A 23,231-nucleotide genomic window follows, 5' to 3' on the forward strand; every position below is an offset into this window, starting at 1 on the left:
TGAGCACTTGAATCATACGCTACGGCTTTACATCACAGGGGATGTACTTGTACAGTAGGAGTTAGAATTAAACATTTCTAAAACGTCACAGCATACAGCCAGCTTAGCTTCCTGTTGTTTTCAGAACACCTGCAATCACCTGTCCCTTTCACCTCACAAAGTATCCTTGCCTCACATACCTCCCTCCGTGCTTCAGTTTGATAACCCCTCATCTGAAGTAAAAAAACGTAAGTGCCAGTCTAATAAATGGAATTCAACAAATAAATACTCCCTTACTTACACTCAGCACCTTCACTAGCGTTGAAGAGTTTTACTGCCACAATGACAAAGTGTGCATCAAATCATTTATGCAGAAGTCAGAGTACACTTCTAAATATTAATATTGCCTTTTAACAGTAATGTTACAGAGCGCTGATCCAACACGGAGAATGGGAAGGTACTGTATCTTTGATTTCAGAATTATGATTTCACCAGCAGAACAGCTGAATACAACCCACATTACTGCCATCCTGCCTGCGGTGTTATAAACAAGATATAAAAATAAAATAACAATTTATCAAAAAACTACATCTCAGTACAGTGACCTTCTTTGTTTCGGTACCTAACCATTGTTGACAGACAACAATTTCCTAAAAATGGGGTCATAAAAATTGCATAAAAATCTGTCAACAAGGTGAACCGTGAAGCTCTAGGTATTATAATACTCTCTATAAAACATAACTAACTCTAAGCATCAGTGAGGAACAGCTCCTCTAGCTAAACACACAGATGCAAAAAAACAAACACAAACACAAACCCCTATTTCCTTAGAAAAAAAAAGCAAAAGAAAATCTATCGGCTAGATTTTCCCTCTGTACTCCCAAAGGTCTCTCTCTGGAGGAGAAACAACACATGCAGGAAGTGAGGTGGGATGTTCGGAAAGCATTTAGCGGATCAATATGCCAGGAGAGGGGGAAGGCAGGCAGACAGACAGACAGACAGACAGACACAGAGGGTGAGGGAGAGAGACACCCAGAGCCCAGGGGAGAGGGAAGTCTTGGGGGAACAGCCTGTGCTTTTCAAGAGTACTGTTACACTTCTCAGTCGGTCTCGGTAGGAACATTCAACTCAGCAGCTTTTTCCACACGTAGAGAGGCTCGGCAGTGTGAGGAGAGGTGAGTAAGGCTTGTGGGTGATGTCACCGGTGTCTCCCGGAGGCCACAGCTGGCTGTAATATCTGATCACTGACCCTGCTTCTAATCCACGGTAAGACCGCTCGGCCATATCATATTCACGGGCACGAGACACTGTGTTCTGTGACTGTCTGTGCTCAAAATTTGGATATATATATATATATTTGTTTTTATTAATTATTTTTATATAGCATGGTACACAAGATTCAAAGGTCAGGTATTTCCATTGATTTTGTATTTAACAAATCACAATGGGGTGAAAAATTCAAACAGCTTTAATTTCCCATTAAGTAAAATTTCACAGTACAGTCATTTTACTGTAAAACTACAGTAAGGTATCAGAAAAGGGAAGGACAGAGGACCAGGTAAATGAATACGTGACCCCACCAGACTTGTAAGTCGCATTCACGAGGCAACACAGACACGTAGCTGAAATATGAAATGAAAGGTTGCACTTTTTGTTTAGTGAAATGATTGTTATATCCTCCAACCACGCAGATCGAGATGGTCAGATGGGACATTTCCAGGCAAGAAGTAGCCTATTTTATGACACAACAAAAGAGGCTTAAAGAAAATAACATCCTTTTCTTTAATGCCATAAAAGACAGGTTTGGCTGGTGCTCCAAAAATAGCTAAATTTCTAATATTTACTCCTGAGTTCAGGATGGAGACGGACTCTTTGTTGTTCTTTATTCTAATCCACAATATAACCCTAAACCGTACGCCTTTGTTTGTCAACACTTTGCGAGCTAAAAACCCCCCCCGACTTGTTTTAAATTAGGTCATGAAATCTTGACTGACAGATAGATAGATGTAGTTTATTGATCCCAAATTAGGAAAATGTTATAATAAAGTATAATAAAGCACCATGTTATTTAGGTATTACACTGGAGCAGTGATTCAGTGATTCACATATCACACTAAACGAGAGAAATATATGTATCATCACTAGAAAAAAATAAACCTTGGAATACTCTATGAGCTGTTCATCTATCGGTTTAAAAAAAGTTTAATAATTTGACTGATTATAAGGCTTTTTGCTTCTATACAGGACATCTTAATTGTTAAAAATCATAATTAAACAAAGAAATCAGAGGAACATAAGTAAGATTTCCTCCTGACAACATTATTTTAATGAAAATATTCAAATATGTTTTTGGGGCCTTTTAAGTTGCTCCTTTTATCATTATTTTCTTTAACTCTTGAGACCAGTAACCCCTGTTTAAAGTCTCACCGGGGCTGCAGCTAACAATTATTTCAAATATTGATTAATTTATATCTAAAGTGTAACAAAGAGTGAAAAATGCGTCACAGTTTTTCAGGATACCCAGGTTTAATTGTTAAGAATGTTTGTTTGAATAATACAACAGAAGAGCAATGATACATTTAAAAAGCTGAAAAGAGACCATTTTTTATACTTTTTTTTATACAATTTCTCTCTCTGTCTCTCTTTATCTCTCATTTGGTCATATGGATTACTGCAAATTTATAATGATGATCTGTTCTGTATGACATCTACTGCACGTCTGTCCGTCCTGGGAGAGGGATCCCTCCTCAGTTGCTCTTCCTGAGGTTTCTACCATGTTTTTTTTGTTGTTGTTGTTTTTTCTTTTCCTTATCCACTGTGAGGGTCCAAAGGACAGAGGGATGTCGTATGCTGTAAAGCCCTCTGAGGCAAATTGTGATTTGTGATATTGGGCTTTATAAATAAAATTGAATTTAATTGAATATTTGGTGATAACATTTAAACAGCTGTCAAAAATGACTGCCGAGCGCATTTTGTTGATCAGTTATATGAGTAACTGTTTCAGTCCTTCATCTCTTGACTGATATCTGAAGTGGATTTAAAGCCAGAAGTCTGTCAACATGTTAAATGAGAGTATGGTATCTAAGTAGCCTCAGTGTTCCTGTGTCAAAGACTGAATGTAATGGGGAACAATTAATGTTGCACTGCGTCTACTTTTGTAATTTGTGGTGTGATTTGTTGTTTTGTTGTTGTGTATTTTGGTATTTATGTGAGACCGTTGACATCCCAGGATGCAAGACAAATTTCATATACTCTGATAATGAAGTGAAATCAAATCAAAAGTAATTAGAAAAACATGACAAACAAAAATGACAAGGTGATAAAATCAGTACTCACCTTCTTTCAACATGCCCACTTTAAGACATTTCATGAAGCGGCAGGCCTGGCACGACTTGCGTCTCCTTTTGGTGATCTCACACTCGTTGGTGGCGGGACAGCTGTACTCGATATTCCCTGCAGGAGATTAAATAAAAAATATGTTGTTATTAATTCTGTGAGCACAGAAAGGTGAACATCAGCAAATTAGGAGGAATTGGTTTTAGAATTATTGCACAGAAAATGAGACCAATTCAGAAACAGTAAACACCAGGCACACAAAGAGAGTAAGACACACACACACACACACACACAGACACAGACACAGACACAGACACACACACGCGCACGCACGCACACACACACACACACACACACCTGTCCCAAGGTGACCCCGTGTGACACTCCTGAAGGAGAGGAGGGTTTAGTGGCATTTTGATGGGACATGTAAAAAGCACCTCCCCGCCCCGGAGTCCCACCCCCATTTTGATTCACAGATAAATTAGCTTCATTAATGCAGAGCGTCCTCTCTGCGACGCTCACCACGACCCCATCTAGCCCATCCTTCTTCACCTAAAGGATGATGGGAAAGCTGCCCTCCCTCAACAACACAAGGGCTAAGAGATGGACGCGCAGCAGCAGCAGCAGCAGCAGCAGCAGCAGCAGAGCGCTCTGCATAATGCTCTCCAGTAAAGACCAAGAGCTGCTGTTAAGACTCGCCAATCTAAGGCTCCCATATCATGTAGCAAAGCTCGATGTATTATTCAAGTCCGTCTCGACGGTTGTTGACTCACTATGGAAATATTCCCTATGCAATTTAATCACTCGGGTCCAAAAAAAGCCCGAAATGCAGACATATTGAACCTGCTGCCATGTAAGCGCTGCCTGTTTCTCTCACCAGGTTCCGGTTAACATCTCTTTTTTTCTTTTGGGGGGGTTCATTACGCAGCCACTTCAAAAGTTGACGTGACCCAAAGAATCCAATGACAAATCCTCTTTCCCAAGTATCCAAATCCCTTGATTGAGTGTTTAAACAATTCCCCGTAAGTCCAGAGATGTATTAATGGTACCTAAAAACAGCAAACCAGGTGTTATGTTCTGTTGCAGTTCTGCCAGAGCGGCCCCCCACAACACACACACACACACACACACACACACACACACGTACACAATCCCCTGTTGGTCAAGGAGAAGGTGCCAACATTTGTCAGGATCCCTGGCATCGATGGTGCCAGCAGGGTCACATGCACAGTGAGGGGCCCGGGGCACCGTGCCAGCATGTTGGCAGAGGCTGCGGCTGGTTTCAGGGTGGGTAAAGTCTTTTAAACTGAGAGGCGTTAGCAGAGGGAACATACAGTGGAGTGCTCATGTGTAGAGACACATGCTGTGCTCCAGTTCCTACTACACACTTTGTTCAGTTTAGTTTACTGACCTTTAGGTATTATCACAAGTCCATAAAGACAACTGTCATTAAAAACACTAAATTATTTGGCTGTTACAGTGCGACGTCAGAACTGACAATACGCCATTTAGACATGTAGAGAGGACTAAAATGTAGCTGTTACTATGAAACATCAGTCACAAGTAGACCACAACATAGTAATAGGCTCAGAGTTAAAAAAAAACAACCCAAATTTAAAAAGGGAAATATCTGAGCTTATCGTGTACTACTGTATGTACTAAATGCCATATTTTGCAGATTGTGCAAAGCTCAGTGACTTTGCACCAATTTAATGACAACAGAGTCTTAACGGGAGTTGAATATTTTTGTTTTTACACAGAAAAAGTGACAAAATATAAATAAAATTCACACAAAAGTATGCACACTAAAAGAATGCTTGTTTTTTTTGGGATATTGGGAAAAAAGTGTGTTCATTTCTGAAAATATTTTCATTTTGTAAAGCAGTGGCATTTCATAATCACAGTTTGACTAAGGGCACATGTATTGCATTATTTCCTGTCTGTAAAATATGGTAAAATATTTCCTTTATATTATAATTGCAATCATGAAATTTGGGCACAACTCATTTCGGACAAGTCGAAAAGATGCAATACATGTGCTGACGGATATCAATCAATCTATCTTTGAAATGCGGGTATAAGTTAACGTCACAAAGCAAAAACTAAAATGTTTTAATGCCTCATTTTTAATTCTAATACATCAAGGCTGTGTCCGACTGTAAATCTCACCCTGTTCACTAATATGGTGCACTTTATCTAATGTCCACCATTTGTTTGAATTCTGAGTGTGAAATTTATCCTCTATATAGTGTTGTGAAATTTTTCCACAACACAGCAGAAAAAGTAGTGACCATGGCATGAACGCTCTGCAATGCATCATATTTTACTGCTGTTGTGCAACACGACTGTGCACCTGTCAATAACGCTGCAAAATGATGATGTTCTAACTGAAATCTTAATTTACTGCAAACTATAGAGAAACTACAGCGTGTCTGTGTTCAGGGTTTCTACAGCTTTTCAAAAGTCAAATTCAAGCACTTATCAAGGTGCATTCTCAAGCTCTTCCAGCACCTTACAGCTGTAGTAAATTATATATTTAAGAAAGATGGCTCTTGGGTGAACAGTAGCTCAGTTAGCCGGTGTCACATGTACAAAGGCAATGTCTTTGCCGCAGCGGGTTTGATTCCAGCCATGGCCCTTTCTCTCCCCCCTTCACGATTAACCTGTGCTGTTCAATAACGACATCTTAAAAAAAGATGGCTCTTCATCGAGATAATCTGGAAATGTTTGAGCCGTTAATTTGTGATGTTCTGGGTTGTAATTTCTTTGCGTTTCTTTTGATTTGTTTCTTTTCCTTGTCCACATGTAAGATCAGGAGATGGCTATAAGGTAACAGTGTCTTGTAATCCCACATGGGACGGGCCAAAAAGGCATGACACATGTAGTAGAATGAATACATGTCTTTATATACTGTAGTATTTATACAATACATCGATTATTTCACATCCTCATCACTTTAAATCAGATGTTTTTGAGCTGTAAACAACCAAAATTTTGTACCATGACTTGTATTTTTTTGTTTTAAACCAATCCTCATTGAAACGGCAACCTCCCGACATGTTTTCGTTGCTCCAACAGAGGGCACACGTTAAATAAAATAACAGGTCACACATGCGCAGAGCAGCAAGCGATGCTCGAGAGGAGTCAGCGTTATTTTGTGTGAACGGCAAAAGAAATGTCTTTCTTCAATTTATTTCATTTCTTTGTGATTTAAATGAGAGTAGTGCGATTACAATTTCCTTCAATTTGAAGCATTTCATTCAAAATCCAAGCACTTTTCAATCCTTGAAAGCACCTGAATTTTAATACGGTGTTTTCAAGGATTTCCATCACCTGAATAAAGGGGCTGAAGTATTTTAGAAAAGTTTTTTCCCCACTTTTTACCATTTCTTCTTTTATATATTTTTATTCCTGAACATATGAATCAAAAAAATAATAAAATACATAAGATTTTCGTCTGTTTACTCAAAGTTCACATTCATTTAATATTTTTGGGTTTATTAAAGGAAAAAATTTATACCTGAATGGATAAAAAATAACCTGTGTGTGTGTGTGTGTGTGTCCATGATGATGTGTGTATGTGAGGGGGGGTTGCATTAGGGGTCCACAATAGTCTTAAATTGCCTACCTCTAAAAGCTCACTGTCGGCATACCCTCTTAGTTAATCAGGTCTTGTGTCCACCTTTATTTCTCAGAGGACATTTCAGCCACTCTAATATCCTTCCTTAACCTCTCTTATTTTCCCTCTAAATTTTGATATATTATTATGCCATGCTATTATCCACGCACTCATCTCCACTCAGGCTGGACCTCTCCTTGTCCTCCTCCTTTACCGAGGCCGGGACCCCCCTTCCTGATTACCATTCCATTAAAGCGGCTTCTCCTTTCAGTGAATGACCACGTCCCCTGTCCCTTGTCCCTCTGCCTTTTATTTGGAGGACTCCTCGGCGTCTCTCTCCTCTCTCCCCGTCCTCTGTTATTGCCCCGATAACACGTGCCTGAGCTTCTAATTGGCCCCCGTCTCCTCCCTCTTGGGTGTGGGCTGGAGGGGCCCGGGGGCAAAGAACAGATCCACACCTCCCACCCTCCTTTCTCCACTTTCTCCCAATGAAATGCCTGGTTCTTAATTACAGTCACCCAACACTGATTGTTATTGACTGAAACTCCCGCGGCTCAGGACGAATGACGGACAGATTAGGTTCATTATGGGGCTGTCCTCCACGAAGGAGAGCGAGAGGAAGAAGAAGAGAGGGGGGAATCTTTGCGAGGCAACACAAAGTCACGCATGAGCACTATTTACAGTCCGTCACTGTGTTGCTGGTCAGACTGAGACACATGCAGACTGTAAATGACCAGAGGAAGCTAGAATGCCAACGTTAGGTTGATTTAAGCCAGTGTAACTTTGTTTCTTTACAGTCTGACTGGTTTGAATTTTTCATTTACTTTCTAAACTTTTAATATTGTAACACGTTGAATGAATCCCTTCAACACACTGACTTCAGCCAGGTAACTTAAATGAGCCCGACGACAGTGAGTGGCTTTAAAGCTACAGTTGGTAAACCGGATGAAGCCACGAGCGAAACGTGTTGTTTGTAACATCTAAAATGATGAAAAAATTAAAAGAAGGAGCAATTCATCCCTCCTATGTGCAGTGTATCTGCTTATTTACTACAGTTGGTAACTTTGACACATTGAAACTGTCACTACACTCACACAGTACGACATGAGACAAACAATCTGTGGGGAAAATCATGCCCCTCTTCTTACTCTTGTGCCTTGTACCGCTTTTAACGGCCTTGCTGGACTCAATTGTTTTGTACTTTTGCAAAAAATGAAATACATATCAGAGGTATAAAGATGATGTGAGACCAGCTGTATTGACGTACAAAACAAGCAATCACATAGAAAAGTGTAGACAACAAAAATTAGTCTTCGTATTAATGTGGGACGTTTATAAATGGTTGACAAACAGACAGCATATGATATTTTTTAAAGCTACAGTTGGTAACTTCTATGAAAATAACTTTTTGAAACTGTCACTATATCCACTGTTGAGTACCTGAGACAGATAGTCTCTGAAAAAATCTAATGACATTTGCAAGAATCCACCACACGCGAACGACAACCAATCAGAGCCGAGGCATCTCTCACGCAGATGTCAATCATGTCGATCACTGCTCATGACCTGCGGTCAAACTGTCAAACTAGGCAGAGCTGATCAAACATGAGTCAAGATTCTGTTACTGCATTGCCTATTTCTCACCTCAGATGTTTTCAGACATATATTTTAGTGCACTGTTTAGCTGTAAAATGAGAAGGTTTGCCCTGGCCACCATGTTGGAAACAGTTAAACAGTACACTAAGACATATTTCTGAGAACATCTGAGGTGAGAAATAGGCAATGCAGTTGCTCTTCCTGAGGTTTCTACCGTTTTTTTTTCCCCGTTAAAGGGTTTTTTTGGGGGAGTTTTTCCTTATCCGCTGCGAGGGTCATAAGGACAGAGGGATGTCGTATGCTGTAAAGCCCTGTGAGGCAAATTGTGATTTGTGATATTGGGCTTTATAAATAAAATTGATTGAAATTGATTGATGTGGTGGAGTCTTACAAATGTACTACTCTGTGGACATCGTGACAGTTTCAGCAAATATGACAAAGTTAACCATTTATAAATGTCCCACATTAATACGAAGACTAATTTGTGTTGTCTCCACTTTTCTTTGTGATTGCTTATTTCTGTGTCAATACAGCTGGTCTCGTATCATCTTTTTATCACTAGCATGTATTCTGTTTCTTGCAAAAGTACAAGTTTTATGGATGAGAATCCAATGCAGATCAAAAAAGTGTGTCTGGTGGGAAAAAACAGTATTAACAGGAAGATAATCCAGGCACTCTAAAAATACAAGAATAAACATATCAACAACGATCTCATGGATATATTCCTTCATATATTTTTGGAGTGCTCACATTGCCTTCTTGTTTAACTTGTCAGCTGTTTAACTTCATGTCACTTTCTAATGTGAACATATACCAGACTTGTGTATTCATGTATAAATATGTACATCTCAGTCATGACTTGCTTAGAACTTTTTTAAGTCTTCCTCAGACACTCTTAGGACTTTTATCCTCCATACTGTCGGACTTCTCTTAATCAATATTTATTGAAATACAGAGGACCGTCTCATTGGAACAACCTTTTTTTTCATCTCTGCAATCATCATATACATTATCGTTTTTCAAAAAGCATCAGAAAAGGACTCTGATTTGCAAAGACTCTTTACACTTCACTTCACTTCGATTTATTTGTAATTTTTTTCAGTTTGTAAATACTTTTTTTGTTTTGTAAATCATACATTTCTGTATTACTTCTTAGTCTGGATTTCTTATTCAATTATGCAGTCTTTGCTTCTATCTTTTTATGTATGATTGTTGTTATTTAGTGGGGGAGGTACCTTCATAAGCCATTTTTGGCTTCTAACCTCTCCTGGACAATATTTTTGATTTGATTTATTACTTTCGAACCTTTTTCTAACATTTTTTTTTTTTCCAATGTTTGATCAAATAAATCAAATCAAAAATCAAATTTAAACAAATCACAAAAGATAGGAAAAAATTAAAAGTTTCTATACATGTGTGTGCACATAAATAAATAAATAAACTAAACTTTATCTGTGCAGCAGATATAATACAGTTGACCTGGTTTACAGGAAACATTAATGCTTTCAATGAAGTTACTGTTTTATATTATAGGAAGATATTACACCTGTAACCAGCTGTGTTGTTGGCAGTAATGCACTTTTATAGTTTTTGCCAACTACCAATAAAAGTCTAGAGGGGAATGAAGACGTTGTTTAACTGTTTTGTTTTGTGTCTGTAATCCAGAAGACTTTAGACTGATCACATTCATCGAGGCCTCGCTAACCTGCTGTCCAGCTCCATGTCTACAGACAACATATCCTGCAGATAAAATTCAAAATTCTGCATTTTACTTTGCAGCATATTATCTCTGTCCTAGTGATTACTCTGGACGAGCTCCCACACATGGCAGAGTCGATGCCAGACGTACGATTCACATGCAGATTTACAGTCTGGGCCTAATGCCTGCTGTAGACTCTCGTAATCACTACCTTGTATTAGTCCCATAAGAGCAGACGGTTGCATACCAGCACTGAGGAACACGCGGAGCACATGACAATCAGGTCAATATGTTTTTGTGGCAATCACAACTGTCATGGTAAAGCTAATAAAAAGTCTTTAGAGTTGACATGGAAAAAATAGCACACAGGTGTTACAGCACACCTGGGTTAAAGGGTTAACACATTCTTAGCAGAATATTCAACCACCTGGGAAATTACAGAAAATCAGATTATTCTCAGGTTTAACTGGGAGCGTTCAGACTCAGGTGAGCCAGTGAGAGCTGAAAGAGGAAGTGGGAAATACCTTGTATCGTCCTTTTGAAAAAGGCTTTGCAGGCCTCACAGGAGGCCACCCCGTAGTGGTACCCCGAGGCAATGTCACCACACACCAGGCACAGCCTCTTGGGAATGGCATTGAGCATGTACTCGCACTTGATCGGCGAGTCGTCCGCCACGACGCCGGAGCACTCCTCGTAGCGGCGTAGGCAGGCGGCGCCGCCTCCGAGCATGCCTGGGTTGAACATTGGCGGGGAGTCCAGGGCGTGCGAGTGTCTGCTGCTGCTGTTCACGTAGCCGCCGCTGGCGTCGGAGTTGCCGCTGGGACTGTGGTGGCTGCCGGTGTCTACTAGCGAGGAGGATGGACTGGAGGGCTCGGTTTTGACGTAAGAACCACAGCTGGATGATAAGTGTCGGTCCTCAGCGGGCATTCTGGTTAGCAACCTGGGTAAAACACACACAGAGCGAGAGCTGAGGTCAGTTTTGGTGAGGGACAATATCATGCGAACTGGGAAGCAATTCAGGAATTGAGAGGAAAAATTGTTCTTGGCTGATAAAAGAACATCTTTAAAGATATCAAATGAGTTCTGTCAGGACTCTGCGAGGCAAAACTGCTTTCTAATTTTCTTAACTCGTCATGTATCTTTCAATTAAAGCAAAAAAACTGAAGACACACATCTTTCAAACACCATCAGCGATATGGAAATAGAGCCTGTTTACCTCACATGCAAATAAGCACTGATTTTGTGAGACACAAAGACTCTTACATGAAAGCAAATGTACATCAGAAAACTGCAGTATCAGTGAAATTATCACCACTAACAAGTCTGACAAGATGCACTGAGCGCTGCTTTCTTCCATCATCTCCTGATCATTCTGCGAGAGATTCATCAGCTGTGATGGAGCGCGCCGCTCCGTCTCAGTTTGATAGATTATGTTACAGACACAACCATTTATGTGTTGGAATGCCAAGTGATATACTACAGCAGCTTATTTCTCTCAGGCAAAATGGTAACTAACGACCATGTCAACAGATGCCCCATACATCTTGCAAACAATGCCCACAATTGGTCGGCTGCCAGAAGTAAATGAATGAATGAAACTTCAGAAGGCTGTTAATGGACAGAGAGAGGTGTTACACTCAGCATATGGAGGATCATGGGTAATACATGACCCAATCAATAGTCCCGGTTAGTTTGCCAAAGGACGGTGCCGGGTTACGGTGGACTTAAGCGAGAGGGTGGAGAGGCTGAGGAAGAGGCGCTGACCTGGGATTAAGTTCCCTGATCCCAAATTTCATCAGAAAAATTGGGAAAAGACAGAGTTAATGGAAAACAACAGACTTATGGACAAAAAGTACTTGTTTCAGCCAGATAATTACCAAATATGATCAGATGTGAGCAAAAACAAAAGGTTCTTGGAGGAGTTCTTGCACTGCTGCATGCTTTCTTCAGTTGTATTTTAGAAAGGGAACGTTTTTCATAGCAGATTTTATTTCTAGAGCTTAAAGGGTAATTAAGAATTTTTAGACCTGGACCCTATTTTCCCATGTTTTTTTGTGTAAGTGACTAATGTAAACAATTTTTTAAAATGGTCCACTATTGAGAGAAACTGCTGCAGCCACAGCAGTTTAACAGGCTGAAATATAATCCCAACGGGCAATTGGGCACTGTCAATTTACGTCCAGTAAAAATGTTTGTTTTTGCCACTGACAGGCTCTGAGTGTTATAAGAAGCTTCTAACAATGTTATGAAAGGAATCCCTACAGGGAAAAGAACATATGTCCTTACCTTTTGCTGGTGTGTTTGTTATTGTGACCAAGTCTCGCTCAAGGAGAAGTCTCATTCTGAAATCTCATGGACCTTTTTGATTGTCATATCAGGTAAATATTCAGCCATGACACTGAAAATCTTTCAGATAACACTATGCTACACTTCCTGTACTTTTTACACATCCTAAATTTTATTTATTCTGTACCTTGCTGGACCTGGGTAACGGATTTAGTTCCCTCGTGTATTTTCTTTCTTTTTTGAATGACAATAAACTGAACCTTGAACCTTGAACAAACTCTGTCCGGCACTCCTCTTTCCAAATCTCACTAATGTTTCCACCGTTGTTTTTCCTGTAACAAGTCACCTGTCGTGGAATTTCAGAACAAGACTTCTCCTTGAGTGATACTTGGCCACAAAAACAATCACACAAGTGAAAGATAAGGAAAGTGTTTCATTTCTCTGTTGGGGTCCTTTCCATAATGTTGCCAGACACTTCTAATAACAATCTGAGCCTGTCAGTGGCAAAAACAAACACTTTTAGTGGATGTGAATTGATGTTGCACAATTGCCTTTAAGAACCACATTGCAGCCTGTTTTGCTGCTGTGGCTGCAGCGGTCTCTCTCAACACTAGACCAGTTTCAGAAATTGTTGTCTCCATTCACAGACCTTTCTCTTAGAAATTACATTTAAATACAACTGATCAAAAGCAGAAAATATGTTTGAGGAAAATGTAATGCTCAGCAAATTTTGTCTTCTCTTAACATAATGCGGATATGTTGCTAATTAATGTATCTGGCAAGTCGCAAAACTGTTGATACTGGACGTATCAGCAAAACTTTCACTGAAGTATTTTAGTTATTTTCCAACAAAATAGGCAGTGTTACGAAACAGTATCCATTGACCACCATATCACCATTTATATCAACATTTAACCAAAATTATGATCTTTCCCTACCCTTAACCAAACTGCTCTTGTTGCCTAAACCTAAGACAGGAGTCTGGACATGAACGTGAAGTTCTGCTGTCAAGGTCCTGCACTTTGTACGCCCGCCATCCTCCCTGACCACGTCTCTCAGAAGCCTGCACAGTAGCTGAATGTAGTGTTTTGCCACCTGAACATAATCTAGACAGCGATAACGGTGCTACAACAATGTAATTAAGAAAGCAGTTTATTAACATACAAATGTAATATCCAGGAGACGGGGTTGTGATCCATCAGTTAGACACAAAAACATGAGAACATAGGGTCCAGGTTGAAAAATATATACGTTTCTCTTTAAAGAGGACACAGCTCTTTATTGGCCATGTAAAGTTTTATGAATGACGTTATGTACTTTCTGAAAAATGTCTCATAAATCCACGAAAGCTGGGCATAAATAACAGCAACTACCACTGCTATTGTGGGACAATAATTTCTCTTCCAGCCAGCACAGCCTCTGCACTGTATGCTGCTTAACTTGCAGTAGCTTCAATAACATCCTCTCAAACAAAGCATGAAATGAGGCCTGGATCTGTGTTAGAACTGCTGGCTCTGTCCGTCAGAGTTGGTGCTGATCTAACACAACTTGAGCCCTACGTGCTTGCGAGTCGCAAACACTGGGTGAGAACAGTGGAGAACCATGTTAAGAATGTCTGAAACTAACAGGAAGCTAATGCTGACCAGATCCCTCTGAACTTGTTGCCTCTCTGCTGTCAGGGGGCCGCCCCCGAAATTTTGGTGTTGTGGCTAGGAATGTATTTTCCCTCGGCTGCCTCTTTGCATAAGTGTTTAAATAAAGCCATGAAGTCATCAGGCCCCCGACAACATGAAACCTCTCTTTTAACTGCTAAGGGGTAGCGAGTGCAGGGAGGAGGGAGGAGGAGATAGCCTCTACCCCTGGGCCCAGATCAGATCTATTGATCCTCTGCTTCCTTCCTGTTCCAGATGAGGCATGAAAAAATAAACCCTCCTCTTACGGGTCCCAGACATTCCTTATGCATTTTTAATCAGTCAGGACTGTTAACATAGTGCGAGATGGAGCGATACATTATGTTAGTCTTCATTCTGAGGCTATGGCGGTTTATAAAAGATTCACATGGCTCATGTTAAATCTTGTTAGCGATCAGCATGCACCTATAGTCAATCAGAAGGTATATTTTCTCCCATCTGAGGGAATTGGAGAGAGCGGCGTGGTAACAGTTAATACATCATCGCAGCCAGATAGGGGGATTCCCTATGGAATAGTACATTGTGGCATATGTAAAAAGTAGTTCATTCCCCACTTAGCACACAGTAACGCTGGGGAGATGTTTTTTGTTAGGTTTAATGGAAATTTCTAATGGGTCCTTTCAAATCTGTCGAAATGAAATAATGGCATGAACCACCAATTCGCGCCGACAGAAATAGCTTCATAGTTTCATAATTTGGTTTCTTCCTCTTATTATAAAGAGACAGAGTTTTCTAAGCGCAGGCTGACTCTCCTCAACCCGCCCCACTCCCTTGGCAACACACACACACACACACATACACACATACACACACACTCAAACGCGCATTGCACCTAATATCTAATGGGGTGGTGTTTGCTCCGCCGCGCAGAAAAATGGTACAAACCGAGCAGACAAGCAAGACTCATCAGACAGACGTGAAGGTCACCTGCCTTCTCTGCTCTGCTGTTGTTAGAGGCCCAGACGGTCCCACAATGGACGCCTCGGAGCAGCAGCAGCGGCAGCAGACACGGGTTTCAGTCTGTCCACCACACTGGAAGAAAGACAGCGACTCCATGCAAAAAAATAGAGAGCTGTCCGTAATGTGTAACATGAGCGAGACGCTGCCTGACATACTGAGCACGCTCACATCAGTGACCACTGTTTTTTTTATTATTATTTTTATTTTGGAGCCAAAGTGTGATGGGTGTGAAAATGTCCCACCAGAGCAGCTTAAAATCTCAAATGTTTGCCTGTGTGTGTGTGTGTGTGTGTGTGTTTTGGCATGCCTCCCCATGCTGGCAGTGTTGCAGATCCCCTGCTTCCCTACATAAATCCTGAATCCATCCACCTCTTCCCTAAACCATGAAATATGTTTTCCAGCATCTGAATTTCTGCGCTATAAATTTTAACCAGCAGTCACACAAAAAAACAAAAAAAAATCTAAAATGCATATTCAAAGCAATCCTCCACAATGACCTCATGCTATCCTTGGCTCGACGAGCGAAGGGTTAAAAACCCCACTCTCCATATTTTACTATGTATTTTCCCACTGAAGGGAAATATTATTGTTAAGCTTGGGGTTAAGCTTGTTGCAAGGAACACAGCGTAAATCATGGCGCTGAACACACAGCCGAACATGGAAGCCGCAGAAGGACAGAGGCAAGGAGCCATGCATGAAATTAGTTCATTAATCTTTCTATGATAGGCTGTCCTTGTTTGGGGCAAACTCTATCAGCTTTAAACTGAGTGCCCCTTCCTGCCTGACACATAGATTACACTGTTAGTCCGCAGCCGGGGTGTCTGGGAAATGAATGGTCATGCGAGCGGGAAAATGGGGTAGCGTGTGTCGCCCAAGTGTTAAGTAGTAACAACAACATGCGCGTGACACGGCGTTGGCACAAATGAAGGTCATCAAAAAAAATGTATGCGTTCTGAAATTTAAATGCATTTACACGCTGCTGTGGGTCATTTTTTTTAGAGAGAAGACATTTGTCAAAATACATTTTAAAGCACATTTTAAGGTTATTTGCTACAATAGAAATGGACGATTATTAAAATCTGCAAGCTGTGCATGTCTTCATCATCTTAGGCTGTCTGCTCAAACCTTGCAGCTGCAGGTAATGCACCTAAATCACAGCTTCTCAGCCATAAATATTACATATAACTCTCCAGTTATACCTATCAAGTCTGAATTATTGCATTAATATACCTCCTTAAGTTCTGTTAGGTCTGCTAATCAGTGTCTGCTGGATGAGACGATGCATTTCCTGTCTTTGTTTCTAAACTGTGGAAGAGTTTACCTCAATCAATCTGCATTTAAACAAAACATTTCTCAAGACTCACTTTTTTTTACTTGTTTTTTTTTTTGGACCAAGATAATTTCTCTTTTCTGAAAATGTTATTCCTGATCTAATTTTTTGTACCCTAACATCTTGCCTCTTTGTGGCTGTTGTACATATTTATATAATAGGTTTTATGTATTTTATTAGGCTTTATGTATCTTATGAATGGATGGATTATTGTCATTATATTCAGGTACAATTAAATTTTGCAAGGCTTCTCTCAGTAATTAAAATAATATATAATAAAACAAACAAATAAAGCAGTGAAAAAGCTGTAACAGCTGCATCTAAAGACTTGTGCAACTACAACTTTAAAAATAAACTAAAATAAAAAACGCTAGTTAAATTAAATTTACATTAAATCATTAAATCTACACACAAGTATGTGTGCATTCAGTGTTTCACCAGGCTGCAAGACAGGGAAAATAAAGTTCAGGGCTACAGCTGAAGTTTAGTTTCATTGATTAATCTGCAGATTATTCTGACCGAAAATAGTGACAGATCTCCACTGCAAGTTTTGTAAATGTCTTCATATGTCTTGTTCTGTCGAACCAACAGTCCAAAACTCAAGAATATTTAATTTATTATTTGAAAGAATAAGAAAAGACGCCAAATATTCAAAATTGAGACGCTGGAATCATTGAATGTTTGCCATCATTGCCTTAAGAAATTCATTAAATGATTGATTTATAATAATTTTCTATAATAATTAATTTTCTAATTGTTTCAGCTCTAATTAAGTTAAAGCTAAAGTTTGCTTTTGGTGCATTTATTGTGAAGGACTTTGTCAATTTTCTGCGGTAATTACTCTAAATGCACTTATTTTGCCGCCCGATTAAGTTCCACAACTCAAGAAGCACAGGCGTAGATTTCAGGGGGGACGCACAGGGTCAACGTCCCCCTCAATATTTAGAACATCCACTTTCCCCCAGTAAAAACACAAAAGTAGCAGGACTTTTATTTTGACAAAAGTAAAGACACAAATTGGTGCACAAATTTCTCCAGACTTCAGAAAACTAAGTGTTTGACGCTCAAAATTTCCTCCGTTTTCACATCTGTCCGCCACAATGTTGAAACTACACCTTCGCCCTTGGAAGAAGGCCATGGGACACGGCTGAAAGCCCTGAGAATAACTAAGTTGACTTTAGCGTATTTACTACGGATTTGTGTCCCGAAGTTGGAAAAACAAACACCGTGATCTTTGTAAATATTGTCCTGATGTACAATTAAAATTTGACTTTTAAGTTGTCGCTCCTGACCAAGTTGGTGAGTTCAAATGCAATGCTTGTGCTGCATGGTGGATTTACTTTGTTTCTGCTCCTCTGTCTCTCTGACACACACACACACACACACACACACACACACGCACACAGAACAGCATATGGCCTCTTCAATGTCACTGCCACGAGGAGAGATTGCATAGATTTCCCACATGGATGATGTCTCCTTACCTGGAGTATCAACCCCCATCTACATACACGTCCACCACCTCCAGGAAATTGCTCTCCCTGCAAAGTCAAACACACCCCTAACTGCCTTTTAAAAAGAGACAGAAGAAGGAGGTTATGGGGGAGAAAGAATAAACGAGCGGAGACTTAAGCCGTCATTGGGAATCAGAGGGGGACTCATGAGGGACAGTTACGATATTGATTTCATAAATAAACAGAGATGGCCATCGATCCTAATGTTATTTTGCATTTCAATTACTGCCCAGAAACATAACCTTCAAACGTCTGCTCCTCCACAGTAATAACATCCACTGATAATCACAAGCGAGTCTTGTCCGGCGCAAATTGGCTTTTCTCTCTCTCTCTCTCCCTCTCTTTTTTTTTTTCCAAATGTGTAAATGACACAACTTTGCATTTGCCTAATGGTATTAGAGCATGGGCTGAATTTCAAGTGAGACTCAAGCTGATACAGTAAGCTCTCCGGTCAATTGACACAATGCAAATTAACGTGGTGAAGAGGAATTAAGTTCACAATGTGAGACCTCGTGAAGTTACGATGAGGGCCATTAAATTAAACATGCCGGCTGACCCACACTCCATGATTAGACGCACCGCTCCTTCTTCTTCTTCTTCTTCTTCTTCTTCTTCTTCTTCTGTGTGTTAATTTCATTTGATCAATAAAACAAACTAAGAAGTCCTCTCTGCTGCCTGCATTTTGCCCGAGCACATGAAAGACACATTCACGTTTTGATTGAATAGCGGCTGCACACACACACACACACACACACACACACACACACGCGCACACACACACACACACACACACACACACACACACAAAAAAGGCGTCCATCTACATCCTGATGAATTCAGAGTCCTTGACGGGCTGCCTAAAGGATATATCTATATCAAGAGGGGGTCATGACATGTAATGAAGTTATTTCTCCTCTGGTGCCGTCACACAGAGCTGGGCTGGACCCTCGTATGCAGCAGCCATCGCCATTAATAAACACGTCAGGCTGAACACTCCTCTTTTTTTAAAACCTAAGATTATTTTTCTTTCATTTCTCCTCAAAAACTTCAAGCTGGCGGTGAAAGAGAACTTGGACACAACACAGCCACAGTCCCACCACCTGCTCCCTCCGTCCATCAGTGGACCTCACGTTCAATTGATTTCACTGCTCCAATCAGCCAACTGTCAGACTACAAGATGCGTTTTTAATCATTTTGATACAACAGCGACCATGTTTTAAAATGCAGCGTTAGCGGTTTGCATGCTGTGCAGAAAGGTGTGCTGGGAGCAGCCAAATTTGTCCACTCACTGGAGTGATTAGGCAGAATGTAAGACGCTGGCCCTCACACGTAACAAACAACATCTGCAGGAATGTTACCAAGATCCAAAATTCAAGTCAAAATGCTTGTGACGAACACACAAACGCAGCGATAGAAACTAAATTTGTGAGTAATATAACAAGTATTTCATAAATTTCTGTTTAAAAATCCTCCTTTCAGTGTGTTCTTTGTGTAGCAGATGTTTTTTGAGGGGAAAGTTTTTGATTTCAAGTTAAAAATCTCAACTTTGAGATACACAATGCAACATGGTACACTTCAGTAGTAAATAATCAACTCCAGGAAATATACTCAAGGTTTAAATATTGTGCTATTTTCTAATTAAACTGAAATTATCCAGCTTATCTAAAAATATTTTCTCTTTATTTAATTTTTAATGTGCCATCTACTGTCACGAAAAACTGACATAAACATTTTTTATACATATCTTAAATATCAACTTTGTTTTTTTTCTATATGAAGTGGAATTATTGAGTCCCAGTTAACACTTTATTAAAAATTCTATTATTATTTTTTATATTAACGACACTAACGTGACATTATAAACACATTACGACCATAACTCATCTAATAAGCGCAGATGCAACGCATGATAAGATGTGTTCCTCCTAACAGACACGGTCAGGTGTTCCCATGATATGACACCGCTAAAATTAGATCCCAGGTCAGTGTGTGATTCTTTGGTCTCATCCGTATGTGCACGGACATGTATATGTGTATGTGTCAGTGACTCTGTGTGTGTGTGTGTGTGTGTGTGTTTGTGCATAAATTTGACGGCTTGTGCTAACGCGTTCCTGTTGGTTTGCTCATGAAGGGCACCTATGGGAGCAGCAGGTGGAACGAGAGATGTGATTTATTTGAGCAAACTGAACATAAACAGCATTTTGAACTTTAGGTGTAAATGGTGCACTTGTCAAAACTGCTGTTGTTAAACATACTGAAACTGTGGCTGATCACAGAGTCATGGTGAAGTTGATGATTTTAAATTTAACGATGACTTGATAAACATTTAAAAAAAATGATGATTTTCATTCGTATTGAAGGTTTAAAATTCTTTTTTGTGTCTATTAAAGAGTGTCTAACATGAAAAAACTCTCCTTAGGTTTTTCAAATCATGTCACCTGACTGAAAAAGTTAAAGTAATTGATGAGACAGATTTTAATAATAGATTACACACTTTAATTGACTGTGGACCAGTTTGTACTTACTGTATAGCTGCGGGTTATTTGGATTATGGTTACGCACAAATTTGCTTAAAATTTATTTAAAGAAACACTAAAACAGTCTCTTATGTGCATATTTTGTAAAGATTAAATCATAATTTCCAAACACTGAAACATTTAAGCGCATTAAGATATTACATGTATGTACCATCATTTTTTTTTTAATTTTAATGTGGCATAAAACATCTCTGAACTGTGAGTAACTCCATTTTATCACTGAAAATATATACAGATATGTGTGCACATGTGTATTTCTGAAATAATTCTGGCACTAAGCTAATGTTAGTCTGCTGGTGGGAGAGCATATTAGCCTCCTCAGCAGAGACGTGGCGTGAGGGCTGGACACAGCAGTCGTGGGACCTCTCACCTCTGGCCAGTAGGCTGGTTGTCAGGCCAAAAGTCCTCAAGGGGATTATTAATAGCCAGACGTTACTAAGCACAGCTTTATGTCACACTGGAAGCACAGATTTACAAGAACACGGTCAACTACAGTTACTTCCAGGTGGTAAACTGTGTGTGACAGCGTCGTTAACATACTTACAATCATTTATATCACATACTGTAGCTGCTGTTACGATGCTGTTTGATAAAGAGAGTTTTTACTACTATAAACTGCAGTTTAAAGTAGAAACAGGCTGTTGTATAAAAGCCTTATCATTGTTTCCTCTCATTAAATAAACTTTAATCAACGTACAGAAGCAGGTTAAACTAACTCGGGGAGATATCAGTAATAAGCAGAACAAATATGCAGAGTGGTGACTTCATACACAACATTATGGGGTTTTTAGGTGATGCTGGAGAGTCAAATGTGACCTAACGATCCTGCACTTATCAGAGGAAACAATCTGAAAGCATCCACACTGAATGCAACCATTCATATATACATTTACGTTTACATGCATGCACAAACGCAACCACCTCCTGGCTCGCCAAAACACACATGCATACTTTCTGTGTGTCCACTTCTGCAGATATCTACACACGCAGATACACACAAGCATTCAGTCCCACAAGCAGCACACACACACACACACACATATGCATCACAAAGACCTGGCCCAGGGTCAGCAGCGTCATATTGTTGCCTTTGTCTTTTTTTAATCATTTAAATTCAACTTTAATTGTTAGAAAAAATATAATAATGTAGAGCACGCAGGTTTAATTGAACAGATGTGTACGAAATGCAGTTTTACAGACTCTGGAAATTGATGACCGTGTGAAAAAGAAGAGCTCGGAGGTTGTGGAGGCTTTTTAAACTGCAGTGCAACCTGCACAGGAATTACAATGCTAAATGTTAAACACTTAAAACACAATACTGTAAAACTGATATATTTAAACATACTTTAAAAAAAAGAAATACAACTCAGATCTGTTAGTTAAATGTAAGATATCAAAACAATTCTCTGAACATTACACTCTGTAAACTATTTCTATGTGTCCACTGAGAAATTAGTGCGATTAGTTTGACTGTTGTACATAAATTAATTGATGTACGTCATGTAATGTGTGTGCTGCACATTTCACTGCACTGTTGCAACAATTTGCGTTATCAATATTGTCAATCTTACTCTTTATCTGTTACCTGAGTGCCATTTTGTTTGCAAGTACAAACTAAAATACAACATAAAGTGAATGTAAAAACATTTTAAATGCAGCATGAGGTCACTGCAACGTGTTTAAAAGCTACAAATACTATTAAATACTTGTCACTAATCCCTCTAAATGACAGCAGCTACTTTTACGTGCACAAATGTGTCATCTTTTCTCCTGCTAAACAAATACAGCCTGATGTTATTTCAGTTTTTAACTCTACAGAAGGAGTTTCCTTTTCATGCCTCGAGAGTCTTGTGAAGAGTTTCCAATATTCCTAATCACAGTCCTGTAAAAAGTGTTAAGCAGGTTAAACCTTTCCAATCCCATCTACAGCTTAACATTAAGAGGATCCCAGTAAAGGGTCTCCCCGTCCACTCATATCTGCTCAGGAGGAGAGCGTCTTTCCAGGCATGCAAGGAGTGAGGTAATGAAATAAAGAGCTGGAGCTTCTTGCTGTAGAACAAACAGCTCGATCCCTGCACTTAGGAACTAAATTCACCATGACAATATGCATATGCAAAGCGGGCGGCACTTTAATGTTATTAAAATAGAATAAAGTGCGTTTGCTTTACATAACCTGCCACTTTAGAGATGCTCAAATCCCTTCTATGCTTTCATCATAAGCGGCAAAATTAAGCGCAAAAACAACAGAAAATGTGAGTAAAGCTTTAACCAGGCAGGCAGTTACTCTTATCTGCCTCTCAAGAACACACACTCTCACACACACTGGGCGACAGTACAGTCACAGTTCTCTTTCCCTGGGACGCCGGCGGACACCGGCTGCTGCCAGAGGATAGTCGTCTGGATATCGTCCGCATTAATCTGCCTCTGGCTCTACCCTGTGGCTGAGGTTAAACCCTGGATCCTGATGCAGAGCTAGACAGCTGTAGGGCAACCGTCCGACCTGGACTCCCCGCGGGCTACGCTACCGCAGCCTGACACTACTGAGCTCTGCTGTCCCGTACACGGGGAGGAGGTGGAGCTGACATAATGTGAGGAACTCCCTGGTTTTGAAACTACTTTTTTATGCATGAGAGAATGTTTTCCTCTCCTTTTTAATAAAGATAGAGACAAAGAAGTAAATGGAA

General features: G+C 39.9%; 1 protein-coding gene across 4 annotated transcripts in view; it reads right to left on the reverse strand.

Moving 5' to 3' along the window:
• The window catches only part of esrrgb (estrogen-related receptor gamma b), a 221,642-nt gene that overhangs the window by 35,611 nt on the left and 162,800 nt on the right, over positions 1-23,231 (reverse strand). For all 4 annotated transcript variants that reach the window (XM_050058310.1, XM_050058311.1, XM_050058308.1 and 1 more), the window contains 2 exons: positions 10,754-11,169; positions 3,316-3,432 (listed from right to left, as the gene is read on the reverse strand). In XM_050058310.1, the coding sequence (XP_049914267.1) occupies positions 3,316-3,432; positions 10,754-11,169 (533 nt within the window). The remainder of the gene's footprint in view (positions 1-3,315; positions 3,433-10,753; positions 11,170-23,231) is intronic.

Source organism: Epinephelus moara, chromosome 12 (genome assembly GCF_006386435.1).
Source record: "Epinephelus moara isolate mb chromosome 12, YSFRI_EMoa_1.0, whole genome shotgun sequence".
Taxonomy (NCBI): Eukaryota; Metazoa; Chordata; class Actinopteri; order Perciformes; family Serranidae; genus Epinephelus; species Epinephelus moara.